This window comes from Asterias amurensis, chromosome 18 (genome assembly GCF_032118995.1).
Source record: "Asterias amurensis chromosome 18, ASM3211899v1".
In the NCBI taxonomy this organism is placed as follows: domain Eukaryota; kingdom Metazoa; phylum Echinodermata; class Asteroidea; order Forcipulatida; family Asteriidae; genus Asterias; species Asterias amurensis.
Genome location: NC_092665.1, coordinates 8091894 through 8115991, shown reverse-complemented (window position 1 = coordinate 8115991; position 24098 = coordinate 8091894). Strand labels below are relative to the sequence as shown.

The 24098-nt window shown below is 40.2% G+C and overlaps 2 protein-coding genes across 7 annotated transcripts in view; one reads left to right on the top strand and one right to left on the bottom strand.

Annotated features, from left to right (window-relative positions):
- Positions 1–3940, top strand: part of LOC139950775 (DDB1- and CUL4-associated factor 17-like) — a 48001-nt gene extending 44061 nt beyond the window's left edge. For all 4 annotated transcript variants that reach the window (XM_071949580.1, XM_071949584.1, XM_071949582.1 and 1 more), the window contains 2 exons: positions 131–310; positions 2719–3940. In XM_071949580.1, the coding sequence (XP_071805681.1) occupies positions 131–310; positions 2719–2853 (315 nt within the window). In that variant the 3' untranslated portion in view covers positions 2854–3940. The remainder of the gene's footprint in view (positions 1–130; positions 311–2718) is intronic.
- Positions 3941–5107: 1167 nt separating this feature from the next.
- LOC139950786 (uncharacterized) lies at positions 5108–23889 on the bottom strand. Of its 3 annotated transcripts, XM_071949595.1 has the most exons (9): positions 23720–23889; positions 18580–18667; positions 17749–17861; positions 17094–17291; positions 15074–15133; positions 10708–10821; positions 10485–10598; positions 9405–9552; positions 5108–8634 (listed from the first exon to the last, which is right to left on the bottom strand). In XM_071949595.1, exons 4-9 carry the CDS (start codon positions 17211–17213, stop codon positions 8540–8542), a joined length of 651 nt encoding a protein of 216 aa, XP_071805696.1. In that variant the 5' UTR covers positions 17214–17291; positions 17749–17861; positions 18580–18667; positions 23720–23889; the 3' UTR covers positions 5108–8539. The 3 variants fall into 3 exon arrangements, with proteins under 3 accessions (XP_071805696.1, XP_071805695.1, XP_071805697.1); XM_071949594.1 differs by lacking the exon at positions 17749–17861; XM_071949596.1 differs by lacking the exons at positions 17749–17861; positions 18580–18667.
- Between the last annotated feature and the right edge of the window lie 209 nt (positions 23890–24098).

Below are 24098 nucleotides of genomic sequence, written 5' to 3'. Positions count from 1 at the left end.
AAATCAAAAAAAAATTTTTTTGTCTGAACCTTCTTTACTTTGGCATATCAAGATTACTATGGTTGACTATATTATGCTTGAGATGTGTAGAACGTGCAGCTTTTTTATTTTTATTGCTTTATACATACAGAGAATCAGTGACATCAATTACGACTCCGAGCTGGATTTTTTATTGCTATCTTATGCAACACAAGAAGTTATGAATAATCCACACCAATCATCAGCCATGTTAGAAGGAAGGCTTGGAATTCATTGTAATCAAACAGGTCATTTACTTAAGATGGTTGACCTTGATGGCTTGTGGTTTGAGGTATGTTTATTACACATTCATAAATACCCCGGGTAGTTTCGCTATTCCTATCAGTGTTGTATGACTCGAGTCCGTCTCGAGTCACAATTTCGGGGACTGGGACTTGACTTGAGTCAAAATACTCGAACTAGGCCTCGACCATCATGACTCGGACTTGTCCCTTTAGGACTTGACTTGTGAGTCATGTATTTGAAAAAAACATACCTTAAGTTTTGAATACAAAATTAAAACAATTCCGATGATCCAATCGTATTGGCCGGAATATTAACGTCTAGCACAAGTGCGTACATTGTCGTATGGTCTTGCAATAATTGTTCGTGATTATCGTGTAGATGGCCGGTCCCTTGCTGTCAACTCAATTGTACCGTCAACTCGCGGCCAACTCAATCACGACAACAGAGATGGCAGATATGTACGGCCCGCTGGGATATAACTTTGTAAAAGCATTATTGTGCACGATACCAGTGTGGGCACGTTAAATACCATACATGTAGCACATCATAGCCAATACTTGTTTTCTTGAAGTGTAACAAGAACCTTCTGTAATTTGGCAGTTTTTCAGTTTCATTTTAGAAAGGTTTACTTTCTCTAAACCATAAAACTTTGTTGGATACCTATCTTTCTACTGAAATGATAAAATCAGTAGGGGGCCTACATTGTACATGTACATGTATATAAAATAAACTAAGAAAACAAAACAATTTCAAATCTTTAGAAGATATTCTGGGACAAGGAGTACATGTTGTGTATTTGTAAAACCCGAAATGATATTTAAACTGCAGGTACAGAACTTTGTTTGAATTATATGTGTTTTATTTTGTAATTTCAAATTCTTGTTTTCCGACATTTGGTTTTCAATCAAGTGTTCTGATATAGGTGAACCGGTTAAAGTTTTCTAATTATTTAAATATTTAAACAAGTGACTCGGACTCAAACTCCAACCTATGACTTGTGACTAGTACTCGAACCCAGTGACTTGTGACTCGTATTCAAACCAAGTGACTTGTGACTCGGACTTGACCCAAGTGACTTTTGACTCGTACTTGACCCAAATGACTTGTGACTAGTACTCGAACCAAGTGACTTGTGACTCGGACTTGACCCAAGTGACTTTTGACTCGTACTTGACCCAAATGACTTGTGACTAGTACTCGAACCAAGTGACTTGTGACTCGTACTCGAACCAAGTGACTTGTAACTCTGACTCAAACCAAGTGACTTGTGACTAGTACTCGAACCAAGTGACTTGTGAGTCGTACTCGAACCAAGTGACTTGTAACTCTGACTCAAACCAAGTGACTTGTGACTAGTACTCGACCCAAGTGACTTGTGACTAGTACTCGACCCAAGTGACTTGTAACTCTGACTCAAACCAAGTGACTTGTGACTAGTACTCGAACCAAGTGACTTGTAACTCTGACTCAAACCAAGTGACTTGCGACTCGTACTCGAACCAAGTGACTTGTGACTCGTACTCGAAATAGGTGACTCGACTACATGACTGATTCCTATGGTGGAGAGCGCATCATATGGGGACGTTTAAACGGTTGGAGCTGTTTAGTGACAGCCACAATCTATTTATAAATGCGCGTATACACAACCCACGCACCAAACAGATTTTTCGCAAAGTTTTGGAATTTCTTTTTTCAAACCTTGAATTTTTAATTGTCAAAGTGTCTAATAATTGTTTTTTCTTTCTGTACTTTAACAAAAGGGCACATACATGTATGAATGGGAATAAAAGAGTAGTGATTCGTTCTTAATCGGCCGTTTAAAATCTTTCAGGGTTGTAGCCGTGTGGTAAAGGCACTGGCCTTCGGCTCGGGCTTTTATCACATGGCAACGACCTTGTTGGTTTTAAACGGCCGATTAAGAACTCCTTGCTACCCTTTTATTCCTTTGTGAAAAGGTATAAGAAGTTAATTGATTAACAGCAAAAACAAATTGACCAGAGTGGGACTTTAACCTCTGGAACGTTAGTCCGTAGGTCACAGACCTCAAGCCTTTTTCTTTCTTCAACCCAAAATTAAATATTGATCATCATATAATTATCATGATATTCTCACAAACCATTAACTACATGTATAACTACCACCTACATTTTGTACAAATATCACCAAGTTTATGCATTTCTACTAATTACAGAGAGGGGCTACATGTAGTTTATCCAGCTTTCAAAACAAACATGTGTATTCTAGTTACATACATACATATCAGCATTTATATGAGGCGCCTTTTTCCCAAGGTTACAAAGCGCCTACAGAAGATGCAACAAAGAAGTCCAAACTCAAGATGTTCCAATGAAAAGTTAGACATGTTAAAGCCATTTCCTGGTGCTATTTATGCAAACTGAATGTATGAGCAAGCTCTGTCAACTCTTGATAAGTCTTTCTCTTTGAATCTTACAGTTCCAGCCAACTTCAATTGAAATGGATATGGACTTCATGGTACAGATCTACACAAAGGTACCCAGTGTTCAACATGTCTGCAAGTTGTACAGATTGGAACGAGGAATTGAAAACAGATGTCATGATGAAAAGTAAATTACCTTGAACCGCAGAGAAGGCATGTATTTACATGTAGTGGGTTCCTAGTAACGAAACTGGTGTCCAAGATTTTATCAGTATGCCAAAGAAAACCAAAGCCCTTTTTTTTTTAACTATTTGATTGTTTTGATCTAATAAAATGCAATAAAACTACACTGTGAAAATATCTTTGGTTTTGGGATATTGGCAAAAACTCTGGAGCGTTAAGTCCAAGCGGAAAGAATAATCAGTATTGGAATACACTATCTCAGCTCAGAAACGATACTGTCAGTAGGGCTTCTCAGATTCAAATTATGGGGGGGGGGATAGATAAAAACTGATGTACGTGTACACAACAACAACATTCCTTCAAAGTTAAATGATTCTCAAGACATATTAATCACTTAACTTTTAAGAGTGATTACCGGTACCACATTCCTTTTAATGATTTGGCTGATGTGGAATTATGAAATGCTTTTAATATGCTTTCAATAAGCAATCTGAGGATTGCTCCTGACCGAGGAAATGGCAGGTCCAGCATGTCCAGTATACAACTTTTAACTAGACTGTTACTTGGCATCCTTTGAGCTGAATAACCTTCCATACTTAGGACTTGATTCCAGTGCATCGGCTCTACTGCTGCAAAGAGTTTGGTCTGATCAAGCTTGTTAACGGAGCCCAAATCCATAAAGCCTGTAAGCTCAAAACTTGCTAAGCACAGACAAGTATTGCTTAGCAGAAACAGACAACCAGCCAAAATAACATTCTCTTTACATTGTTGTGACTAGCAAAGAAATTTGCAAGTGGTATTTCCTGCTTAACAACTTTAACGGGCTGTGTCCTGTAGCAGACAAGGACAAATTCAGCTCATTCAATTACAAATGTTTCATTAATCAAGACTATATACAGCTGATTAACAGTGTATTTATTATGTGGGAACAGATTTAACATAGTTCATTAAAAAATATTTTTGGAGTGTAATTGACCCCCATTGTCTTTCATTGTATGACGTCTTAATTGTCTCTTTTGGGTAGTAAAGAAACTGGACACTGTTGGTAATTGTCAAAGACCAGTCTTCTCACCTAGTGTATCTCAACATAGGCATAAAAATAACAAAACTGTGAAAATTTGAGGTCAATCGGTCGTCGGAGTTGCGAGATAATTAAAGAAAAAGCACCCTTGTCACATGAAGTTGTGTGCTTTCAGATGCTTGATTTCGAGACCTCAAAGGCTAATTCTGAGATCTCAAATTCAAATACGTGCAAAATAACTTTGTTCTCAAAAACATGTTACTTCAGAGATCTCACAATGTTTTAGTGTCCACTTCCTTGTTACTTAAGTCCCATCTGTCATTTGTTTTGGTAGCAGGCAAATGTCCGAGGGAGTTACTCTACAGAACTTTTGCCTCCAGCAACATCACCTTTTTGCTTACTCATGAACTGTAAAAGACAGGATTCCTGTGTAGTGTTATCAATATTTTTAATATTTTTAATAGATGTCTCAAACCTACTTGAGCCTTAATTTCTTGAATGAGGTACATGTACATGTAGTAAATCAGTCACTAAAGTAGAAATTATTAGTTCACCTCGAGTCCAAACCTGTAGATGTCTTTCTGGTGATAGGTAGAGTCTGTAATTCACCAGATATGAAGGAGGTTCTGGGTCTGGTTAAGGGGAACCCAGATTCGCAGGCAATTCTCCAAGAATTTCAACATCTGTCCAATCTTATTCCTGAATGATTAGCGATCTTGACCACTCTTATCACAAAGGTTATGATTAGTGGCAAAAATATTAACTTCAAAACAGTCAGTTCAGGGAAATGATTTGATACAGTAGTAATGGTAGAGCATTTCATATACATGTGTGTACATGTATAGGAAAGATCACCAGGAAAGATCACCTTTAACAAGGACTCTGGGGAGGGAAAGTAAGAGAAGAATCCAGTTAGGTTGGGTCAAGTTCAGCACATTCGCCTACATGTGTCAAGATGACACCATATCTCGACTCCTAAAAAGGCAGGGGTTCATTCAGCTGGACAAGCAAAACAAGCAATGAACCTACAAGAAATCAAAACTTACAAAATGGTTTTTACAGTGTCTCTGAATCAAAGGGAAACCAAATTTATCCTTGAATACTGAATTAAGGAAGGAATTAACAAAGGGGCTATATAGTGTTCATGTAGGTCTGTAAGATTGTGACAAGAAAATAATACATATTCTAGATTCACAGAATTAACTTGACTCACAATAACTTGACCTGATACGAAAACATGCTAATTTTATTAGTATTTTATTATCATTATGTATGTACAAGAGTTGCGTTTAAGTTAAAGCCGTTGGACCCTTTCGGTAAACAGTGTTGTCCAAGGCCCACACTTTGTGTACTGCAACTTCTATATCAAATAACAAACCTGTGAAAATTTAGGCTCAATCGGTCATCCGAGTCGGGAGAAAACAATGGAAAAACCCACCCTTGTTTCCGCCGTGCCATGACATGTGTTTAAAATAAATCTGTAATTCTCGTTAACGAGAATTTATATAGTTTTGCCGTTTTCTCAAAAAGTAAAGCATTTCATGGAATAATATTTCAGGAGAAGTCTTTCACCATTGCCTTCTGTAAACCCTGTAAGTTATTTGTAAATCTGTGAACTTTTTTTTTTTTTTCTGAACCGAAAGTGTCCAATGGCTTTAAGGAACCACATTCGCAACATTATAACAAAATATTAAAACAAAGCACAGAGACTAAGTTTCACATTCTCTTTAGTTTCCAATAAAAAGCGTCATACATGTACAATCCAACAATATAAGCTGGGCCCAATTTCATAGAGCTGCTTGAGCAAAAAATTTGCTTAAGCACAAAAATAGCTTGCTTATTTTACACATGTTACTGGCAAAAATTTCATGACATGTACATTGCTTGTGACTAATATTTAGCTATTGTTTACTTAGCATAACAATTGAGTGGAGTCTTAGCCGGTAATCTGATTTTACAAAGCAAAGTAACCTATAGTGGGTATTGGATGTAAACAAACAAGGCGTACTGCATATAAACGTGCATTATAAAGGCAAGATTACTGTTGAAATTTTTGGCTCAAAAAAAAACTAAATTCTCGTAATCACTGTAGAATATTCCGGAGTTGTAAACATGAGACCTTACCGGTGGCTGAACAATGCCATTAATGTAAACACAGTTCCACCAAATAGGAAATTCCAAGAGAATTTTGTCATCATGTTCATGCACGGAAAGTGTGCTTTTGCATTGCCAATATTTTCAATGAAAATCTCATTAAGAAGCTGCAAATCCCTATTTTTTCACCCTCAAAATATACGATAGAATGGGTAGTTGTCAGCTATGAGCAGGACAATTTCGCGATCTCCCTTATCACAGCCCAACTTCACGCCTTGCACAACGCAAAATCCACGGTGTGTGAGCTCGGTGAAACATCAGTAATTTACGTTGTCTAACCATACTCTCAAAAGAAACCTCTTTTGCAGTAGAATACTGGGAACACCAACATGACCAAACAGCAAATGTGATTTAAATCAATGTCACAAATATTCAACCGTTTTTAGTTGTAAGTGTTATTCATTGAAAATACAGCAAATTATGGTCCATCGGTACGAGTGTTCCCATGTCATTACTGTGTAGCTGTGTTTTTCTATACCCTTGATAGGTCACATGTAAACATTGGTAGCGCAATCGGTCTATTAATGATCCATTTTCAAAAAAGCAGAGAAGGTTAAAATGAGGTTTGGGTCAAGTTCCTGCTTCATTTCCTGACAAGATACGCCATATTAAGTTCACTCATGATAACTCTCTTTGACTGTGATGAACCAGGATTGCTTTTTGATAGACATACTCTGTTTATTTAGTAATTATAATAATAATAATATCAAAGTCTTATGTAGCGCTCGTATCTACCAAACGAGGTACTCACACTGCTGAGTAAATACAAACTTTCAGAAAGATAGGTTATTGCAGTGATGGATTCTGAGACCCAATTATTTAGCACCTTGTAAGGGTTTACAAGATGCTACAGCGCATACAACAGCCACAGCCAGGAACACCGGGGCGAACCCGTTCTGTTTTCGATCAGTGCACTGGGTTCTTTTACATGCGTTACACAACACATGGGAGCAACGGCTTTACGTCCCATCCGAAGGACAAAGCAATGGTTAAGTGTTTTGCTTAAGGACACAAGTGTCACCGCTGGGGATTTGAACCCACACTCTGCTGATCAGAAACACCAGTTTGAATTCGGTGCTCTTAACCGCTCGGCCATGACACTTCCACGTTTTTATGTTTTGTTTGAGCATGTTCATATTTGGCTTTCAAGAAACATGGGTTTCATGGGACATCTTCACATGTTATTTCCTTATTTTTGACAGTATTTCAGTTTTTCTGTTCATAACAATGTACAATATTAAGTATTTAAAAAAGACAAGAACAATTCCTGCCAAATAAACAGCAATAACATGAGAATAAGATAAAAATGAAATTACTAGAAAGGTTATATGGTTTAACATGCAGCATACAGGGTAAAGAGATGATGATCAAGTCCTTATAAGGACTGTTCAGGGAAATACCACAACTTGGGATCGGTTTGTGCTCGGATCAATCCAATATAGTATACAAATATTGACTGCTTCGAGTGCTATGGTTAAAACTATGACTCCCGAGGTGATCCCCGGAGCGTTCTATTTGCCCCCGGAGCGTTCTATTTTCCCGAGGCGAAGCCGAGGGAAAATAGAACGCTCTGGGGATCACCGAGGTTTGTACTGTGGTGGATCAATTGGGAGTTTGGTACTGTTGTGGATCAATAGGGAGTTTGGTACCGTGGTGGATCAATAGTGAGTTTGGTACTGTGGTGGATCAATAGGGAGTTTGGTACTGCGGTGGATCAATAGTGAGTTTGGTACTGTGGTGGATCAATAGGGAGTTTGGGGGCATCGTCCGTGGTTGATCAATAGGGAGTTTGGTACTGTGGTGGATCAATAGGGAGTTTGGTACTGTGGTGGATCAATAGGGAGTTTGGTACTGTGGTGGATCAATTGCGAGTTTGGTACTGTGGTGGATCAATAGGGAGTTTGGTACTGTGGTGGATCAATAGGGAGTTTGGTACTGTGGTGGATCAATAGGGAGTTTGGTACTGTGGTGGATCATATGGGAGTTTGGTACTGTGGTGGATCAATAGGGAGTTTGGTACTGTGGTGGATCATATGGGAGTTTGGTACTGTGGTGGATCAATAGGGAGTTTGGTACTGTGGTGGATCAATAGGGAGTTTGGTACTGCGGTGGATCAATAGGGAGTTTGGGGGCATCGTCCGTGGTTGATCAATAGGGAGTTTGGTACTGTGGTGGATCAATTGCGAGTTTGGTACTGTGGTGGATCAATAGGGAGTTTGGGGGCATCGTCCGTGGTTGATCAATAGGGAGTTTGGTACTGTGGTGGATCAATTGCGAGTTTGGTACTGTGGTGGATCAATAGGGAGTTTGGTACTGTGGTGGATCATATGGGAGTTTGGTACTGTGGTGGATCAATAGGGAGTTTGGTACTGTGGTGGATCATATGGGAGTTTGGTACTGTGGTGGATCAATAGGGAGTTTGGTACTGTGGTGGATCATATGGGAGTTTGGTACTGTGGTGGATCAATAGGGAGTTTGGTACTGTGGTGGATCAATTGGGAGTTTGGTACTGTGGTGGATCAATTGGGAGTTTGGTACTGTGGTGGATCAATAGGGAGTTTCTCTTCACCTCCAGCTGTGTATTGAGCAGGTAGAGGACTTCCACCAAAAGCACCTACAATGAACAAACAACACCTCATTGAGAGGCATACATAACTGTTTATAAGGTATAACAGAAACTAACAAAATATCAGTATCACACTACATGTCAAAGCTTGTTGTAAAGAAATCCTGTTTAGATTTGAGATCAATTGCAACATCTCCGCTCAGTTGGCAATCTCACCTACCCAAATCACCCAGTATTGGCAATCTCACCCACCCAAATCACCCAGTATTGGCAATCTCACCCACCCAAATCACCCAGTATTGGCAATCTCACCCATCCAAATCACCCAGTATTGGCAATCTCACCCACCCAAATCACCCAGTATTGGCAATCTCACCCACCCAAATCACCCAGTATTGGCAATCTCACCCACACAAATCACCCAGTGTTGGCAATCTCACCCACCCAAATCACCCAGTATTGGCAATCTCACCCACACAAATCACCCAGTATTGGCAATCTCACCCACCCAATTATCACCAAGTATTGGCAATCTCACCCACCCAAATCACCCAGTATTGGCAATCTCACCCACCCAAATCACCCAGTGTTGGCAATCTCACCCACCCAGATCACCCAGTGTTGGCAATCTCACCCACACAAACCACCCAGTGTTGGCAATCTCACCCACACAAACCACCCAGTGTTGTCTCACCCACCCAAACCACCCAGTATTGGCAATCTCACCCCCCCAAATCACCCAGTATTGGCAATCTCACCCACCCAAATCACCCAGTGTTAATCTCATTTTCTTGACTGGTCACATTGTACATACATACCTGCCTGTTGAGCTCCTTGGACACCTTGAAGTGGGACACCTTGAAGTGGGCCACCTGTATACTGAGGCTGAGGCACCTGCTGGGTGTACATTGGTTGAGGTTGATAATTCATCCCAACAACTTGCATTGGAGCAGCTTGGTACTGAACCTATCACAACGAAATCAACTCCTTACCATAACAGAATACCATCACATTGCCGTTAACCTTTATGCAACCCTTTGACATGGTGCATAATACAATCATTGCACGCTGTGTCAGGGTCTTTGGTGTTTTGTACACCTGATGAGGGGGAGATGGCATCAGAGGCAGCCGAGGGTGCCATTTGCCCCTGAGGGTGAACAAAACCCATTGACCTCATCAAAGAGTGCAACAATTGTTTTCTTATACCTTGGTAACATATTCCTCTTCTAACAAGTAGGCATTGTCTCATCTCCAAACAGCTATTACGACGGAGTAGGCATATTTTAATGAGAAGCCAAGGAGTTGATAAAATAAAAACAATTATTCACTGTTCTCTCGAATCCCAGAGCTGTATCAAACATAGCGCTGAAAGTGACCAACGGTGGGGCAATCAAGGTAATGTACATACACTGGTTAACGAAACTCATGTTACCCTCTGCGCTGTGCGTCATGCGCTGTGCCATACCTAAGCTATGTAACATGCGTTTTTCTATCGCATCACCAAATTGGTTCAATAAAACTGCATTATCGGCTACCGTAGTATAAAAAGGCAAAATGAACGAAGAACATGAAAGAAACATTATGCAGGAAGGAATGTGCCCATAAAAGCAGACATTATTTTAAAGCTGCTGAGAGCCACAGCATGACACTGAGGTGGCTGACTATTCAAGTAGGTAGGAACTATCTAATGTGGTTGGTGTGAACTACATGTACGTAGTTTCAACTTTGTCTAATGTAGCACTTCTCAGGACAGAAGCAAAACATCAAAAATGTTTCACCTGTTTTGGCTTGTATGTCTGTCACCATTGATGTTAATTTAGTAAAACTATAGGCTTACAGAAATGTTCTGCACTCAATAAATGTATTTTCCCCCATAATATTAAGTGTGTAATACATACCACACATTGCTTGTTTCTGAGTGCTCCACATGTCATACTTGCACCTATGATAGCAATAATAAGCTCCACCATTGAAATCAGGGCTATTATTGAGTCACATGCAACGCTGGACATCTGTTGGCAAAAAGGAGTAACTGTACGTTAGAAGGTTTCAAGTTTAAAAATTGCAGAGAATCATCATACTGTACAATCGTTACCACAGAGACAAATCTGTTTGACTTACATAGTATCCTCCACGATTAAACAGAGGTCCAATAGCTGCAGAGATTGAGTGTACAATGACTCCAGCCCCTGCAGCAGTAGCAGATATAATACTCATTACCATGAAAGCCAGCACCTGATTAGTAAAACAACAAGTTATGTCTTCATTATTTTAATACTAAAGCAATTGTTAACAATGTCAATTGCATGTATTTTTTTCAGGACTGTGTGTGCTGTCTGCTGATGGTCAATGAATTGCCGCATTGCAAAGTATTGTGCAAATCATAGTGATTCATATATATTGCGCATGAGAAAAGGTTGACTTTTGCCCTTCCATCATGGGCCAGAGGTTCAATCTCGAGATCCATTACAATTTAATCAGATCAGATAAGAGCAAAGTCAAGTAAATTAGAGCATTTCTAAGTAAGAAATTAGCAACAACTAAACCCCATAAACTTATATAGTTAAAACATTTTAAAACATACTATAATTTCAAGCATCTTGTTATAGACACCATGTGGCCAAGGTATAACAACATTATCTACAACTCCATCTCACGCCATTAATAAAGCATTTAAATCAGCCATATTGCCATTATTTGTTTTTTAAACAATCATTTGCATTTTTGTTGGCAGCTACCATTTTTGGTGAAAGCTACACATGTACCACTGCCTCGGACGGCCGCAAACCGCTTTCTTGGTAGGAGATTTCAACATTCATGTTGACGATCCCAACAACAAAGAATCCAAGGTCTTTCTGAACATGCTGGATGCTGCTGGTTTACACCAATTTGTATCTTCATCTACTCATCAAGCTGGACACATACTGGATCTTGTTATCACTGAGAAGGCTAACAATCTAGTATCATGCGTTGATCTGAAGTCAGGACTTCCTTCTGACCACAAAGCTGTTCTGATATCACTGAACTTTAAGCGACCGAAAGCTATGAAACAACTCATCAAATACCGCATGATCTCTGAGATCAACTGAGATCTCTTCAGGAGAGACATCTTAAACTCTGGCCTTCTCCACTGTCTGTCTAAGACCCCTCACATCTAGCGGAGATGTTTAACAATGTTTTGTGTGAGCTGCTAGACAAACATGCACCAGAGCAATGTGTAACTGTCTTCACTCGACCTTGTGCTCCTTGGTTCAACGCCGATGTGAGAGAGGCAAAACGTAAACGACGTTGTGCTGAACGTTAGTTTATGAAGTCTCACCTTAAGATAGACAGGCAACTTTATGAGCAACAATGTAACTCCTATAACCAGCTCCTGATGAAATCCAAGTCTCATTACTTCACCTCAAAGATAGAGCAAAGTAACACTAAACAGCTGTTCCCGTTCATAAATAAACTCACTGCACCAACATCACATCAAGCCCTCCCTGACATTGAATCCGATCAACAGTTGGCTGATGACTTTGGACAATTCTTTCTCAAGAAAGTTCAAGGTATTGTGTCTTGATTAGGAGGATATCCTCTTCCTACGGATAACCTGTCATCATGCAACTCTTCGTTCATTGACTTTGATCCGGTATCAGAGGATGAAGTCCGTAAAACTCTCCTAGAGAGTCCTCCCAAGTCCTGCAGGCTTGACCCGATACCCACCACTCTACTCAAGGAATGCATCAACGAACTTGTTCCATTTATCACTAAACTTGTCAACCAATCACTAACTATTGGTATTGTTCCAAAGGCTTTTAAAATATCACATGTTAGACCTGTATTAAAGAAACCTAGTCTGGATCGTAACGAACTGAAAAACTATCGTCCAATTGCAAACCTGTTGTTCGTTGCAAAAATTATGGAACGTATTGTTTCAAACCAGCTTCGAATGTATCTTGAGGAAAATTGCTTGTTTCCGAGTACACAGTCAGCTTTATACAAACGTTTCAGACTGCACTGCTGAAAGTCTATAATGATCTCCTACTGGCTGTTGACAAGGGTCAGGAGGCCATTTTAGTAATGCAGCGTATTCGGCAGCGTTTGATACTATTAATAATATCACTCTAGCTGCGCTTTTGCCACAGGTTTGGAATTGGTGGTACTGCATTGAAATGGTTTCTTGAACATCGAGAACAGAGAGTTGTTATTAATGGCGTTGTTTCAAATCCTCTACCTCTGTCATTCTGCTTTAGGGCCTCTTGAGTTCATTTTGTATACCAGTCCTCTAAATGATGTTATAAATGTTCATAGTTCATGTTACTTACGCTGATGATACCCAACTGTATGTAACTGTTAAACACTGTAATCAATAGGTTGGCATAAAGAAACTCGAAGAATGCATTGTTGACGTCAAAAAGTGGGCTCTGAATAATTACCTCAAGCTCAATGGCGATAAAACAGGAATAATGCATATAACATCTCAGTTCCGCAATTCATCTAGCTTGCCTGACTTCGTTATAGACAATGCTGTGGCGACGACTTCAACATCGGCTAAAAACCTTGGTGTTACCCTGGATTCAACTCTAAACATGCATTCTCATATCTGAGCTGCATTTTTTGGCATTCACAAAGTTGGGAAAATTCAGAATTTTTTGGACAATTCTTCAACTGAACGCCTCATTCACTTCCCATTTAGATTATTGCAACAGTCTCTTTGTTAACCTGCCTTCCTCTCATCTCATGCCTCTTCATTCAGCGTATCCAAAACACTGCTGCACGCATGGTTACACGTACACGGTGTCATGAACACATCACTCCTATTCTCAAACATCTCCACTGGCTTCCTATCATTCAACGCATTCAGTTTAAAATTCTTCTGCTCACTTTCAAAACTCGTAATAATGGTCAGTGTCCTACATATCTCTCAGAACTCATTCAACAAAAAGTTCCTTCAACCCGGCTACGATCTTCCACATCCTCTCCCCTTCAATTGATACCTGGTCCTCATGTGAAAACACGCTACGGTGACAGAGCTTTCTCTGTTGCAGCTCCCAAATTATGGAACACTCTCCCTCCCAAACTTCAAAATGCTTCTTCCTTACAGACATTTAAAACTATGTTGAAAACTCACTTGTTCAAATCTATGTAGTTACCCCATTCTGCAGCTTGTTATTTTCTGTTAATTGTGTTTATTTCTCATGTTTATTTCTGCTTTTGTTTGCTTATTTTGTTTATATGTATTGTTCTTTATTTGGTGCTGTTGCCCTGGTTTACTATTGTCTTTACCAGGACACCAGCACCATGCGCTTAGAAACGTAGTATTAAGCGTGGTATAAATTTGTGTTATTATTATTATGTTTGACATCAATGCAGTTTTGAATTCTACAGAAGATATCTCACAGTCTGCTACAGTTCAATGGAGTCAATACATGGTCCCTCACAACAATGGCACTTGATAGAAAAATTCAAGCTGAAAGGTTTGAAGGATTGGATCACTCTTGCTGATTTTGTTTTGTAAGTAAATTATCAGGGATGCCAGTGGCTCCTTCAGAGCCTGAAAAAAAAAATTTACCTCGACTTTGTCTCGGTAAAATTATCAAGAACCAGGCCACGGCGGGTTTAAACTGCTAGTTTAAAACCTCTTCACCACACAATGATTCCCTTATTTTGGAGAGTTGGACTTGGAGGAAAACAAACAAGTTATTGGCAAGGTAAAAGGTGCCACAATGGTATGTTGAGAATATTTTCTTTAACTACTTTTTTAACAGTTTGTTTTATTGAGACGACAGTACAGTGGAGCAAACTTGTGTTCAACTTTCCACGTAACGAACATTTACCTTACATACAAATAATGTTTGTTAATTTTACTTGACATGACCTGTTTTAAGTTTTTATTTTTAAAGCTTTGATATGATCCAAGAAAAAATAAATTCATCCTCCACAAAATAAATCAAACTTGTGATGCATAAAAGTAATCCCAAGGAGAGTCATCAAAGAATTACTAGGTACAGTACAAAACCTTGTCACTTTCCCTGTTGCATTCAAGAGTTCATGTAATTGACTCAATGTTTACTTGTGAGTGCTTAAAGGAACATTACAGAATTGGTTTTTGCTAACAAAACAGTTGCTGGTAGTGTAAGCACTTTATGTAATCCACCATATACATAAACTGACAAACCTGTAGAAGTTTGATATCGAGATCGATCGGCCATCTGGATCACGAGAGAATAGTGAAAAACCGATTACAAATTTTGCATTGCATCGATGCCAAAATAAAAATGAATAAAACGCTCACTGAGCGACAAACTCCAAACGCAAAGTTAGATTATTTATTTCTCATCAAATATGACATTTCAGACAGAAATATTTCAAGGGCTGTTTTCTACTACATCATCATTAGACCGTGTAAGTTTTATGTAAATCTGTGATATTCACAAATTTTTTTCCTTACCAATTCTGTAACGTTCCTTTAAGGGTTTAAAGAAAAACAAAAAATACTCACTAATCTCTTTGATTTCTTTGATGCAGCTACAATGCCAAGAATTCCTGCAACCAAATACAACTGGAAAAAAAATGGAAAAGTTTCCGTATGGCGCCACCACTTTTTCATTCGAAATAAAATAATATAGTATCTAATTTACCTGATTGATATATCCCTTTTTGTAAAAATGAGTGAAAAAGTGGTGGCGCCATACGGAAAGTTATCAAAAAAAATGTATAAATGTATAAGTCATGTATAAGTTACATCAATTCGTTGAATTCAGAAACATTTTGAGGTATCTGACCATTATAATCCTTCTATGAATACATATGAAATGAGCTGCAGCGATGGCATAGTCTTTGATAAGAGAGAGAACTCAATGTATGTAACGTCTTAAGCTTGTTAAATTGGTGGAATGCAAGCTGAATCACGCTCATCAAAACACTCTTATAAACAGGTCGTTAGCTTTAGTTTAAAAACTGTTTAATTCTTCAAAGAACTGGCCAGTGTCAGTAGTGCTGGGCGAATAGTGAAATTTTGTTATTCGGATACCGCTGGCCAACTATGGCCGAAATTAACCGGATATTCGAATAGTTTTTTCGCCGCTAGAGGGCGCTATTTAAAAAAAAAATTAAAAAAAATTAAAAATATTTTTTTTTTGCCGCTAGAGGGCGCTGTTCGTTTGTGAATGAGATCTTATGGGCGGATTGATATTAGTTTTAGACAGTGTCACTCGGTTCATTCATAAAAATGACCGGATCTAATTTAAAGATGGCGATTTGCTTTTTCTTTTGATCGTGATTGACTCTACGTGAAGGAAAACGTTTGTAATCTTTGAACAAATTACGTCAGAAATGTCATTGTTTTAACTCTTCACGGAGGTGAGCATAGTTAAATACTTAATACATGCTGTTTTATGCTGTCTTAATAGAAGTTTCATAAGGATTCAGACAAAACATTCATATCAGTTGTCGCCCGACGTCCGCGGATATTCGGATATTAAAGAATATCCGGTTACTCGGTTGTAATTACAGAATTATCCGGTTTGTAAATAGGTATTCGCGCCCTATGCGGATATCCAGTTAAGAAAAAAAAGGCATTCGCGGTTACGGATAGGAAAACCTATTCGCCATTAACCGGATATTCGAATAATTCGCCCAGGCCTAGTGGTAAGAGAGAGGTCCTATAACAATACCCAAACACTAAACTTGAATCATCAACTCCTTGAACTGTGATCATATCTGGAACGTGGAAGTGTCGTGGCGAGCGTATAAGAGCACCAAATTCAAACTCTGGTGTTTCTGATCAGCAGAGTGTGGGTTCAAATCCCTACCCCTGACACTTGTGTAGTTGAGCAAGACACTTTACCATTGTTTCGTCCTTCGGATGGGACATAAAGCCATTGGTCCCATGTGTTGTATAACGCATGTAAAAGAACCCAGTGCACTTATCAAAAAGAGAAGGGTTCGCCCCGGTGTTTCTGGTTGTGGCTGCTTCATGCGCCGGAGCACCTTTTAAACCCTTATAAGTGCTACATAATTGGGTCTCAGAATCCATCACTGCAATAACCTATCTTTCTGAAAGTTTGTATATACTCAGCGCCTTGAGTACCTTGTTTGGTAGATACGTGCGCTATATAAGACTTTTATTATTATATTAACTAAGCCAAGTTAATAATCCCGTGTAAAGCTCTTGCAGGATCCCTACAGGATACATTACATTAAAATTATCTCTATACATACTACATGAACCATGCTGTTCACAAAAAGCGTGTGACCATACTACAGAAGATGAGTACTTTATGCAAGTACTCACCAACAGTAGCATTCCTAGAAGGGAATTTAACCCCCTTTGATTATGCTTCCAGTGGAATTTTTTTCAAATTTTATTGAATGAAATACCAGAAAGATTCTAAAACTGAAAAATGGCCAGATATGCAGAAATCACTGTGGTAATCACGGGGCTATTGGGCAGGTTTGTAAGTAATGTTTTAATATTTTATTTACAAAGTTTTTCCTGATAAATGAAATAGGCTACTTACCCCAATTCCAGCCCAGATTGGGAAGCCGGACAGTGATCCAAGAGAAACGGCATTAAACGTTAAGAGGAGAATCCCCAGGACAGCACAGCAGGCTCCACAAACAACTTGTACAATACCCATGGCTCTAATGGTCTTGTAGTGTCCAACATCACAACAGCCAGTGCCACCATAAGAAGCTCTGGGGAGCTGTACAGCAATCTAATGAATGACAAGTTAATTAGGTCAATTATTGTATACATGTCAAACACACCAAACCAAATTAATTAATTAATTGACTGTTTTAAACTTTCTATTTATAGAAGCAGTTCCAATAATGAAACATTTCAAACACTTTTTAACCATAAAGAACATTGACCTAGTGGCTTTTTTCCAGGTAAAGTGTGCTTTAACAGTACAAAGGTAGGGGCACTATATGTACATCAAATGCAGGTTTGTTTAAGAGGCTCTGCCTGTAAGAATGTACCAAATTATGGGGGTGGGGGTATGATTCATTGGTTATCAAATCTACTTCTAAACAAAATAGAGTGATGATGTACATCATTATACCAAAGAAATAAATAAAAGGTTTGCTGACTCTCGGTTTGGGAATACTAAATACTAAACTTAGACGAATACAAAAAAAAATTGATGGGATCTTGTTGGCGCAGATACTTACAATGAGAAAAGTGAATATTGTACCAATACGAGGCTTCGTTTGGGCTATTTGAGGCTACAAAATAAACTAAGATATGACTCCAAAGGTCTTCCAGGAACAGAGAAGAACATTCCCTATAAAAGAAAACAATATTTTGTTTGCCATTTTCGAGCATTTTTCAAAAAACAAAGGTGGCGTGATCTAATAGAACTTATAGAAAAGGGGTTCAAATAAGTCACAAGATCTTATGATATCCAACTATAATATGGGAATCAATGCGTGGTGAAGAGGTTTTTAACAAGTGGTTTAAACCCGCCGAGGCCTGGTTCTTGATAATTTTACCGAGACGAAGTCGAGGTAAATAACCACGATCGCATTCCAACTGCATTTGGCAATGCACTTAAGTAGTAGGCCTTGCTTACTACATGTAGTGCCAGTGGATGTTTATCAGTAACCTTCGGATCTTTTATACTTTTTGTAAGTATAGACTTGACAATTGCAATGGCTGGAAAGCCTACACACTGACCTTGACCACTCTCAGGTTTTTAATACATGATAGTTACTTGTTTTAATGATTTTTTTAAATGAACTCTGGTGTTATCGGTGGTTTTAATGAACAACCATCCCATCTAAAATGTTTTTACTACTACATGTATTTAACATCCCTAAATTTCATAATGGTTTTATTTTTAGCCGGTATGTCCCTTTAAAAGAGTGCATTCCCGAGACAGCTGCAGTACATGCTAAACTGGACGGTTAACATGGTTAAAGTATTGTTCTTTTTATCAATTCATAATCTGGATGTAGCTTTCAACATGTACAGGGTAGTAGGTGTTTTAACACATACTGTACCATTTGCTGTTGGGGTTGTGCTGCTACATACATCGGAGCAGGAACTTCAACATTGACTGCTGTCATAGTTTTATGGCTTAAATTTCACCTGGAAAAAATCAATCATCAAGTGAACAATTATTGCTTTTAAAAACACAAGGTGGGTCTCTCCAAAAGCAGGGTATACATTGTAGGGTATACATTTTGGTCCTACATTGTAGCCTACTTCACAAGTTAATGGTAAAAAGCAATGGAAAGCTTTTTTAGAGAAACCAAATGAGCCAAAGGTGCGTTGAACTCGTTCAACACTTGAAAAAAGCTGACCCAAGTATAAGTGTTTTTGACAATAATAATAATAAGAGAAATTTATAAAGCGCAAAAACAATAGCAGAAACAATCCCCCTCAAGGCGCTGATTCATATGATGTCGGGTAAAAGTACACCTTCGAACAATAGTGGTCCGGCCATCATTTCTGGTGTTCCTCAGGGCACTTAACTTGGACCTACGGTGTTTATGACCCCATTCCCAGTGGACCCCGCAGTGATCTCCCAACCCGAGAAAAGGGCGATCAAGACCCCCGAAAGGGCGATAAAACAGAAACAGGCTCCGGTGGGAATGCGAGAGGATCAGGATCTAACCGAAATTTTTGGATCCTCCTCGGGAGTAGGATTAAAGTGGGATCAGACCCCGCAACTTTCAAGCAAAACAGTATTCTTTTCAACCCACTTCTGTTCCCAAAAAGGAGGATCATTACGCGATCATACTCAAGTGGGAACGCGACTGCGATTTCACGCCTGCAACTGATCTTGTTGCGGGATCCCGATCTTGCAATTGTGGATCCAGTAGGAACGCGGTCCATGACACTTGTGAATGATGCCGCCGTCAACGTTCAACCAGACAACAACTCTTGCAGTCATGTTCACCGTTTCAAATAAGACTCTGTGGATCTTACTTTGGTGGAAACAACAACTCACATCTATCTCCCGTACGTACCCAGGTACAGTGACTGGTCCAATTCTAACTTGTTTTGAATGGACATGTGTGCTTTGCAAGAGACAACAGAAGCCCAACGATTCTCTCTCCCGATTCTCTCTGCAGTTTTAAACTGTACAAAACAATCCAAAAAAGAGACACTCGAGAATCTGTTTAGGTTTTTTTTTCACTGGGGATTGCTTTGGGGGTTTCAATGATGCAATGCATTTTGCTTTAAATCTATGAATTGAATTTTACCACAAAAAGTCTCAACCATGAAGAATTGTAACCCTCCATCCTCACAATGGTCGCAACCATCAGGAATTGTAGCCCTCCATCCTCACGATGGTCGCAACCATCAGGAATTGTAACCCTTCATCCTCACAATGGTCGCAATTATAAGGAATTGTAACCCTCCATCCTCACGATGGTCGCAATTATAAGGAATTGTAACCCTCCATCCTCTCGATGGTCGCAACCATCAGGAATTGTAACCCTTCATCCTCACAATGGTCGCAATTATAAGGAATTGTAACCCTCCATCCTCACGATGGTCGCAACAATCAGGAATAGTAACCCTCCATCCGTTCAATGGTTGCAACCATCAGGAATTGTAACCCCCTACCCCCAATGGTCGCAACCAACAGGAATTTCCTTAATTGTATCCCTCCATCCTCCCAATGGTCGCGACCATCAGGAATTGTAACCCTCTATACTCTGGATGGTCATGACCATCAGGAATTGTAACCCTCCATCCTCCCGATGGTCGCAACTATCGGGAATTGTAACCCTCCATCCTCAGAAAGGTCGCGACCATCAGGTTTGCAACCCTCCATCCTCTCGATGGTCGCGACCATCAGGAATTGTAACCCTCCATCCTCCCGATGGTCGCAGCTATCGGGAGTTGTAACCCTCCATCCTCAGAAAGGTCGCGACCATCAGGTTTGCAACCCTCCATCCTCTCGATGGTCGCGACCATCAGGAATTGTAACCCTCCTTCCTACGAGGGTCGCGACCATCAAGAATTGAAACCCTCCATCCTACGATGGTCGCAACCATCAGGAATTGAAACCCTCTATCGTCTCGATGGTCACAACCATCAGGAATTGTAACCCTCCATCCTCCTGACATGCCTGATGGTCGCAACCATCAGGAGTTGTAACCCTCCATCGTCTCGATGGTCACTACCATCAGGAATTGTAACCCTCTATCCTCTCAATGGTCACAACCATCAGGAATTGTAACCCTCTATCCTCCTGATGGTTGTAGCCACCAGGAATTGTAACCCTCCATCCTCCTGATGGTCACAACCATCAGGAATTGTAACCCTCTATCCTCCTGATGGTCGTAGCCATCAGGAATTGTAACCCTCCATCCTCTCGATGGTCACAACCATCAGGAATTGTAACCCTCTATCCTCCTGATGGTCGTAGCCATCAGGAATTTTAACCCTCCATCCTCCTGATGGTCATAGAAATCAGGAATTGTAACCCCATCCTCCCGATGGTCGCAACCATCAGGAGTTGTAACCCTCGATCCTCCTGACATGCCTGATGGTCGTAGCCATCAGGAATTGTAACCCTCCATCCTCACGATGGTTGCAACCATCAGGAATTGAAACCCCATCCTCTCGATGGTCGCAACCATCAGGAATTGTAACCCTCCATCCTCACGATGGTCGTAGCCATCAGGAATTGTAACCATCCATCCTCTCGATAGTCACAACCATTAGGAATGGAAACCATCCATCCTCACGATGGTCGCAACCACCAGGAATTGTAACCATCCATCCTCTCGATGGTCGCAACCATCAGTATTGTAACCCTAACATCCTCCCGATGGTCGTGACCATCAGGAATATCCTCCCAATGATCGCAACCATCAGGAATTGTAACCATCCATCCTCTCGATAGTCACAACCATTAGGAATGGAAACCATCCATCCTCACGATGGTCGCAACCACCAGGAATTGTAACCATTCATCCTCTCGATGGTCGCAACCATCCGTATTGTAACCCTAACATCCTCCCGATGGTCGTGACCATCAGGAATATCCTCCCAATGGTCGTGACCATCAGGAATATGCTCCCAATGATCGCAACCATCAGGAATTGTAACCCTCCATCCTCACAATGGTCGCAACCATCAGGAATTGTAACCCTCCATCCTCTCGATGGTCGCAACCATCAGGAATTGAAACCCCATCCTCCCGATGGTCGCAACCATCAGGAATTGTAACCCTCGATCCTCTTGATGGTCGCAACCACCAGGAATTGTAACCATCCATCCTCCCGATGGTCGCACCTATCAGGAATTGCCATAATTGTAACCCTCCATACAATGTATTGTATACCATAGGCCTATCAGATGCCTCAAACGACCAATACAAATTCTCATTCTACCCATCAAGAACAAGATAGTGGAACATCTACCCTCTCTCAGTCTACGCGCCATCCATTTTAGCAATCCAACGGGTTGCCTGTAAGCAATGAGAGTCCTTCAACCTCTGGCTGGCTGTGTAGTCTGGCTCTCGCACAATGTAAACAGTGCACAATATTTTCTTTTCTTATATCCTGGTGTCATGTGTTTTCAGTAGGATAACAGGAAAATTGTTCACAATAAAAAACTGAATGTTTTTTTTTCAAATCCTCTATCCAATTTTTTAACAATAACACTTACACTTCATGTTGTGTTGAAATTTTCAAAGTTTTGGTTTTACGTTGCGAGAGACAGTCCGCCATTAACAAAGATGCTTATATCTATATGCATGCACGACATTGGAGCAACGTCATATGTTTTCACACCTTTCATTGGTTGGTATTTTATTGAATATTCAGAAGCTTGTATGGCGTGCAAAATAAATCAATACAAACCACACGGGGAAACTGACTGGTAAATTTTGAAATGATTTTTGGGGTTGAACAAAGAATTGACTAGAGTGGGATTCGAACCAACGACTTCCGGATTAACGTGCCGGCGCTCTACCAACTGAGCTATCTAGCCCTTTATTGGCAGTGTTCCTATTTGGTCAATATCTTTTTTCGGGGGTGCCAGTCAGAAGCCATACAACCGTCAACTGCTGTGTAGCCAGGGATCACACCCAAATTACGATACAACCTGGGAAGCGGCAGCCAGGGGATCACCTTATAAGGGGATGCGACTTTTTGTCTCAGATATCAATATAAACCACAAGGGAAACTGACTGGTAAATTTTGAAATGATTTTTGGGGTTGAACAAAGAATTGACTAGAGTGGGATTCGAACCAACGACCTCCTGATTAACGTGCTGGTGCTCTACCAACTGAGCTATAAGCCCTATATTGGCGATGTCCCTATTTTGTCAATATCTTTTTTCGGGGGTGCCAGTCAGAAGCCATACAATCGTTAACTGCCGTGTAGCCAGGGATCACACCCAAATTACGATACAACCTGGGAAGCGGTAGTTGCGATAACGTTACCCTCCTGCCGTCGGCAGGAGGGTTACGTTATCGCAACTAGGGTAGCGGCAGCCAGGGGATCACCTTCCTTAAGGGGATGCGACTTTTTGTTTCAGATATCAATATAAACCACAAGGGAAACTGACTTGGTAAATTTTGAAATAAACCAAAAATATTGTTCAATTACTACTTCACAAATTTAGGTACATTTTTGTCCTAAGGAATTATGGCTACTAAAAAACTATATTAAAATCCAGAGATATCATAAGGCATGATTATTACTATTAGAAAGTAAAACACCCCACCCCCCTTGAAGCACACACACACTTCATAACAATCCGTTTTCCCCCATTTCTTTTCAGACCAGTAATGTTTGGTTTCAGGAGATAAGAAACCAATCTATGATATTTTCTCTTTAAGTTTAATGTAGTTGCGATAACGTAACCCTCCTGCCGGCGGCAGGAGGGTTACGTTCCCTCCTGCCGACGGCAGGAGGTTTACGTTATCGCAACTATCTTTAATGTAGACTTAATATTTTTTACGCTTTTCAAGGATGGAGTTGACAACAAGGACGGAAGCAGATTATTTTTCCAGGGGAAAACCCCGCGGCCTGCCTGCACATAGACATAGGGCATGATTGACAGGCTGCGCGCGGTCGGTGGCGAGTCGATCGATGGCTGAACAACTAAAACGTAAGGATATTTCTCTGAATTGGAAAATTAATAATAATAACAAAATAATTGTGTTTTACCTTTCTTGGTTGTTGATATACAAATCATGCAAACAAATTTAACTTCATTCGTGAACTTGAACGTCGTGTATAGTGTAATCCACAGCCGGCCACACATATCACATCACACGGTCGACATCGGTTTGATTTATAGTAGGTCGAAAAGTGCCCCGAGTCGAGTTGACGTTCCGCATACGTTTTGGGGGACCGGTCGACTGGTCCCAACTTGAGTTGGGCGTTCCAACTATAGTTGGGACAGTTATGCCAGGATGACGCTAGACTTGTGGACAAGTCGTTAAATCGGCCCCACGCGGTGAGATAGTCGAGTTGTGGCGGTGCTCTCGCGAGATCAATGCTCTCGCGCGCGCGAACTGCTGGCTCCCCGATTTCATTCATTCAT